The 6,720-nt window shown below is 33.4% G+C and overlaps 1 protein-coding gene across 1 annotated transcript in view; it reads right to left on the bottom strand.

Moving 5' to 3' along the window:
* Positions 1-1,074: 1,074 nt before the first annotated feature.
* LOC309792168 (uncharacterized protein C8orf88) overlaps positions 1,075-6,720 on the bottom strand; it is a 57,516-nt gene continuing 51,870 nt past the window's right edge. Inside the window, exons 5-6 of the mRNA XM_082601539.1 lie at positions 3,597-3,703; positions 1,075-1,388 (exon numbers count right to left, since the gene is read on the bottom strand). Of these exons, the coding sequence (XP_082457665.1) occupies positions 1,365-1,388; positions 3,597-3,703 (131 nt within the window). The 3' untranslated portion in view covers positions 1,075-1,364. The remainder of the gene's footprint in view (positions 1,389-3,596; positions 3,704-6,720) is intronic.

The following is a 6,720-nucleotide window of genomic DNA, read 5'->3' as shown; positions in this document are numbered from 1 at the left end:
TAAAGCAAACCAATTTAATTATATGGTAATTCTGACCCCAGCTCTTTTTAAATTATTTTTATTGAGATGACCACAGCTCTTATATAAATTACATGTATTTTTGTGTATGTGTATGTATTCATACACATATAAATACTAGAATCTATAATATAAAGGGAAATAGTAGGGCAAAAATGAGTGTAAAAAACGGGGCCGTAGGTATAAACTCATTTTTAAGTAACCAATAATTTTATGGCTAGTGAAGGTTCTTTTTTCTTTCCTATTTGAAAAGCAATCTTTTTCTGAGGAACAAAGCAATGAAAAGTAGTATACTAAAGACCAAGTTGGGAAACCTGCCATGGACTAAAGTTTGAATCTGGGTAGCAAGTCTAAAGACCAGTGAAGAAAAAGGTACTGGTTTTAGGAGTTCAGAATTCAGTTTAAGATAAACTTTCTGCCAAATGATGTCCTTGAATGCCTTGCCAATAGACCCAGGGATCTGAGAGATTCTGAGGATAGAACTAGGGAGAGTTTACACTTACCTTTATATGAGCAATTCTTTGTGACACTGTGCTGGAACAAACTTTTCTTTTTAACAAGAGTGAAAAATTGTAGGAGATTTATTGTATAGAACTTATAGGAGCTAAAAGTTTAAACCTCCAAATTCTTCATCCATACACTTGTTATAGAAATTATAGCACTGAAACTTAATGCACCTCAATTATTTGTAAATGCCTCAATTATTCCTCTTTTGGAAATAAAAGAATCTTAGACAATGTTGTTATTATCACAAACCTAGAGAACAATCATATATTTGAAAAGAAATACTTCTTAAAATATTCTCCCTCCTATCACTGAGAACTATTCATTGAGCATCCTGAATCATTCTAAACCTCTAGAGAGATTGTAATGACCCTTTCAAGTGCTGGTATGAAATCAGTGGGAAACAGAACAAAAGCAACTTTAAAAGCAACAAGAAATTATGTAGCATATATACATTGTAGCATATACTTTATATTTGAGAATCCTTACAGCTTACATTTCCATTCCATTATTACAAGGGATGAAAAACAAAAATTGCAAGTAGCATGCAAATTATAAGTACAGTCTTCCCATTTCACTAACCAAATTCCTACTTTCCAGTGTTACTTCCCAATTTATGCAGAAAACTGCCTGCAAAGCTGAAACTGATTAGAAAATTCTTTATAGTTTAAAATATCTCTTTCTCATTTTAGGACAAACCAAATACCCAACCATCAAAATTAAAAATAAATTGAATTGTTACAGTCCATTACAGTTATTGTTACTAGATCCACTTCATTTGCACGTGTCCAAAATATAAAATTAATAATTCTTTATCTTCAAATACATACATTCTTAAAATGCTACTTAAAGCTTTGGTTGTTTTCCTGTAATAAAGAAGAAAAAGTTAACTTATCAATTAGATTGAATGAATGTAGCTTTTACTAATTAGTTTATCAAACCAAATATTGTGACCTATTAAGTGTTTTCAGATCTAAATGCATGTTACTATAGAAACTATTAAGTAACTGGAATTTGTCAAATAAAGCAGTTCTTCTGTGTTTAATAAAACTTATATAATACATATATTATATTTAAATATATTAGATTGTATTCCAAACCGTTGTTCTGTTTTTGTGGTACCTAATTTTTAGAAAATGTTATTAATGCATAAAACAAAAGTAAACTCAAAATAATGCGTATGTCAAACTTTTATTGACAAAATAAAATGTTGTTAGAAGTGGAAAGCCTTCAAATGATAAAGTGACTATATTTTATATAGCACTGAAGTTTAGATTTATTCTTATAGACCAAGGATTATATGCCCCTAAGATCTCTGAACAAGTAGAAAAATTCAAATATCATCAAGGATGCTTTACTTCATTAAATAGTCCTTTACCTCATTAAATAGTGAGTCCTTTACCTCATTAAATAGTCCTTTATCTCATTAAATAGTGAGCAAGGTATTATGAAAAAAACTTTTAAATTTATGCTTTAATTTTAAAAAGAATTGGCTGGATGTCTGCAAGGTAGTAAGTTTAAATTAAGAGCCATTGATACACTATGAATAAACTAAAATACAAAAATTTGTAATTATGAAAAGAAGCTATGGATTCCAAAGGGTAAGAAATCCCCCAAATGGAGAACACAGGAGGTATTTTATATCTCACATTTGACCCATTCTTAGCATACCTATATTATGAACTCATCTCAGTAGAATACTACAGGCATTCCTCACTTTACTGCTCTTTGTAGATACTGTATTTTTTACAAATTGAAGGGTTGTGGCAACCTTGCATCAAACAAGCCTGTGGGTACCATTTTTCCAACACCATCTGCTCACTTTGAGTCTCTGTGTTATATTTTGGTAATTCTCCCAATATTTCAAACATTTTCATTATTATCATTATGTTTGTTATAGTGATCTGTGAACAGTTATCTTCAATGTTACATAGCGAAAAGATTACAACTTGCTGAAGGCTCAGATGTTGGTTAGCATTTATTAGCAATAAATAAATAAGGTGGTTTTTAATTAAGATATGTAAATAGTTTTTTTTCAGACATAATGCTATTGCACAACTAAGAGCAGTATAGTATAAACATAACTTTTATATGCACTGGGAAACCAAAACATTTGTGTGACTCCCTTTATTGCGATATTTGTTTGGAACCAAACTCGCAACATCTCCGAGGTACGCCTGTATACCTTTTATATGCCTTTACCTGTATAAAATGGTGTTTATGAAAACTATAAATAAAAGAAATTCAAATTACAGTCAAAACGGAAGACAATAAAAGATGAAAATCAACACCTACTGAGTATATAATGAGATAAGTACCATACTAAAAGCAATTTCATACATTTCATTTAATCCTAACAATTAGAAATCATCCCCTTATCACAATTGCAAAACTGAAGCTCAAGAACGTTAAGTGACTTGCATAAGTTTGAACAATATACCAGTACACAGGTGGAGCTACAACTTGAACCCAAGCCTGACATGAAACTCATGTCCTTTCCAATCAATATCCTGAAAGATACATGTATGTATTTACTGTGTGTATTTACTCTGATAGAATTTGATGAGGTGACACAGAAATATAAAGGGCTAAGAAACAGCAAAGACGTGTTGAAGAATAGTTGTGTTGTTTTACTGTTTAAAAGGAGTAACTGAACAGAACAGAAACAGACCACGTGTAAATATATTGCTGCAAAGGTGGCAGAGGACTATCCTTTCGCTAAATATTGCTAGGATGACTGGATATCCATGCAGAAAAAAATAAAACTTCACCCCTACCTCACACCATATAGTAAAATCAATTTCAGGTGAATTATAAAACTTAACTGAAAAACAAAATAGAAAAATATTTCCTAAAATATGACAATTCCATTCCATTTTTGACCAGAGTGGTAATTACTTACAGTAATTGGTTATATTATACATTTAGATTTATGTACTTTTCTGAATTATATTTCACAATGAGAAAGATTAAAAAGGTTTAAAAGACACATATTTTAGAATTAAAACAATACAAAAATCTTTAAAAGATAAATATTTAGAATTAAAACAATACAAAATTAGAAAACTACTTACTGGTTTTTGAAGTACAATGGGATGATCAGGCAGAAAGTCTGGTTTTTTTCTGCAGATGGAAACACTTGAGAGCTTCAACAGGAAATCTCTGCTGTATTTGATTCTCTCTGTAGATATCAAAACATCAAATGTAATGTTATAAAGCACAGAACTCTCCCAGAACACTTTTTGGCTCATTTCTTTCTGGATGTCCCTTAACTGTCCATTATTTTATAAAATGGTAAGTAGTTTTTACATAAAAGAGAAGTGGGGAAAAAGCTCTGACAAACATCTACTGCCTCCAATTGTCCTTTTAGATAGAAACAAAGCCAATTAACCAAGGAAACATTTCAGACACTTGGTAATGCATAGCTTCTTTTATCTGGTTATTCATATCTAGTAAAGAAATCTTCTATTATAAAATATAACAGGTATAACACCTATTGGGCAATTCAGATCCCGATAAGCCTATGGAAATGGAACCCTAATAAGCCTGTCTAGTCCTTATATTAACTTACTAAAAATTTAATACAATTCAATAAATTCAAGAAACATTTATTGTAGGTAATGGTGAAAAAGGTCCAAAATAGGGTCCCTATCTTCAAGGGGAACAATGATTCAAATATCTGCAGATTTCTCATCAGAGACTGTCACCATCTTGGCCTATATTAGACCATTTGCTGGGCCAGAAATAGTGGAGCTATAATCTTTAAATTTCTAACAGAAAAGGACTGACAACCTAGATTTTGATATTATGAAATAATAGAAAAAATATATATGGGTTTCTGTCCCTGTTCCTAGCACAGAACTCCTTTCCCTTATATTTTCCTAAGTGATAAGAGCACTAAGAGCATCTTTTGTTCTAATATTTGTTCCTTGACACTAGTTCCTGACACAGAGCTGCTAAATCTCTGAAAATTTTCTGGGTGATTTGGTCTTCTGTTCTAATGAGGTGACTCTTGGTGGGCTCCTGGATGGGGGCTGATAACCAGAAAGACCAAGCCAAGATTAGAAGCTTGGAACTTTCAGCCCCACCCATACGTCCTCTGAGAAGGGGAGAGGGACTGGAAATTGAGTTAAGGATCGATGGTGCCTACGTGATGAAGCCTCCATAAAAATAAAAAATGTAAAGCGTTTGGAGAGATTCTGGGTGGGTGAATACATCCATGTAACAGAGAGTGGTGTAACTCAACTCCACAGAAGCTCCTGCACTTGGGACCCTACAAAACCCTGCCCTATGTATATCTTCAGTTGGCTATTCATCTATATTCTTTATCATACCCTTAATTATGTAATAAGCTGGTAAATGTAAGAAAGTGGTTTTCCTAAGTTCTGTAAGCTGTCCTAGAAAATGACAGAATCCAAGAAGGGGGTCTTGGGAACCTTTACTTGTAACTGTCATCGGAAGTGGAGGGTAGTCTTATGTGACCAGGTGATTACCCTGTGGCAGCTACATTAATTCCAGTTAATATCAGAATTAACTTGAATTACAGGACACCAAGCTGGTTTCACAATGAATTGCTTGATATATAGAAAAACCTCACATCTAGTGCCACAAGTGTTGTGAGTATAGTAGAGTATTGAGAGTAGAGGAAAAACACAGGAGTGTAGTTTTTCCCTTATACATAGCCAGTGGAAAAAATCTTTCAGGAATGCATATGAAGTAAAAAACATTTTCAGATGAAAGAAAACTAAAAGAATTTGTCACCAGCTGACCTGATCTATAAGAAACACTAAAGAAAGTCCTCCAGGTTGAAGGGAAATGATACCAGACAGAGTCTTTCATCTTAAGATTTAAAGGAGAACAAATGAGAAATGGCAAATAGCCGAATAAATATAACAGACTTCTTTTTTCCCCCCTTATCTAAGTTTTATGAAAATATGTATGATTGTTGAAAAGCAAAACTTCTGACACTGTTTGGTGAGATTTCCAAGGTATGGAGATATAATGCATATAGCTATAGCAAAAAGATCAATGCAGGGGGATAAAGGAAAGGAAACTACATATGGTTGCAAAGTTTTGCCATCACTGTTTTGCATGAAGTACAATATTAACAAGTACACTAAGAAAGTTACATATTATAATCCCTAGATCAACCACTTAAAAATACAAAGAAATACAGCTAAAAATACAATAGATATAATTAAATGCCAAAAATGAAACTTAACAAAATCCAAAAGAAAGAACAGGGGAAAACAAAAACAAACAAAAATGAGGACAAACAGAAAACAAATAATAAAATGATATGCCTAAATTCAACCATATCACATTAAATCTCAATGGTCTAAAACAGGGTCAGCAAAATTTTTCTGTAAATGACCAGAAAGTAAATACTTGAAGAGTTTGGGACATATAATCTCTGTCACAACTACTCAACTCTGTCTTGTAGCAGAAAAGCAAACAGATAATAACTAAATAAAGCATGTGGCTGTATTCCAATAAAATTTAATTTCCAAATTGGGCATTTGGCCTGTGGGCCATAGTATACTCACTCCTAAGATAAACACTGCAATTAAAGGCCATAAATTGACACAACAAATAAAAAAAAGACACTGTTACATGCTGCCTGCAAGAGATACACATTAAACATAAAGACACAGATAGGTTGAAAGTAAATGGATATAAAAAGATATACCACACGAAGACTAAGAACAAGAAGGCTAGAGTGGCTCTTAACATTAGATAAAGAGATAACAATTATCAATGTGTTGTGCCTAAGGACAGAGATTCAAAATGCATGAAGGAGGGCCTCCCTGGTGGCGCAGTGGTTGAGAATCCGCCTGCCGATGCAGGGGATACGGGTTCGTGCCCCGGTCTGGGAGGATCCCATATGCCGCAGAGCGGCTGGGCCCGTGAGCCATGGCCGCTAGGCCTGCGCATCCGGAGCCTGTGCTCCGCAACGGGAGAGGCCACAACAGTGAGAGGCCCGCGTACCGCAAAAAAAAAAAAAAAAAAAAAAAAAAATGCATGAAGGAAAAATTGACAGAAATAAAGGTGGCAACACACAATTCCACAAAAATATTAGGTAATGTAAAAACCCTTCCCTCAGCAACTGATATAACTAGAGAAAAAAAAATCAGAAAAGACACAGATCTTAACAATACTATGGACCACCTTGATTTAACTGACAATTATAAAAGTTAC

Source organism: Mesoplodon mirus (genome assembly GCF_964341445.2).
Source record: "Mesoplodon mirus genome assembly, chromosome: 16".
Classification (NCBI taxonomy): domain Eukaryota; kingdom Metazoa; phylum Chordata; class Mammalia; order Artiodactyla; family Ziphiidae; genus Mesoplodon; species Mesoplodon mirus.
This window is presented reverse-complemented; position numbering and strand designations above follow the sequence as displayed.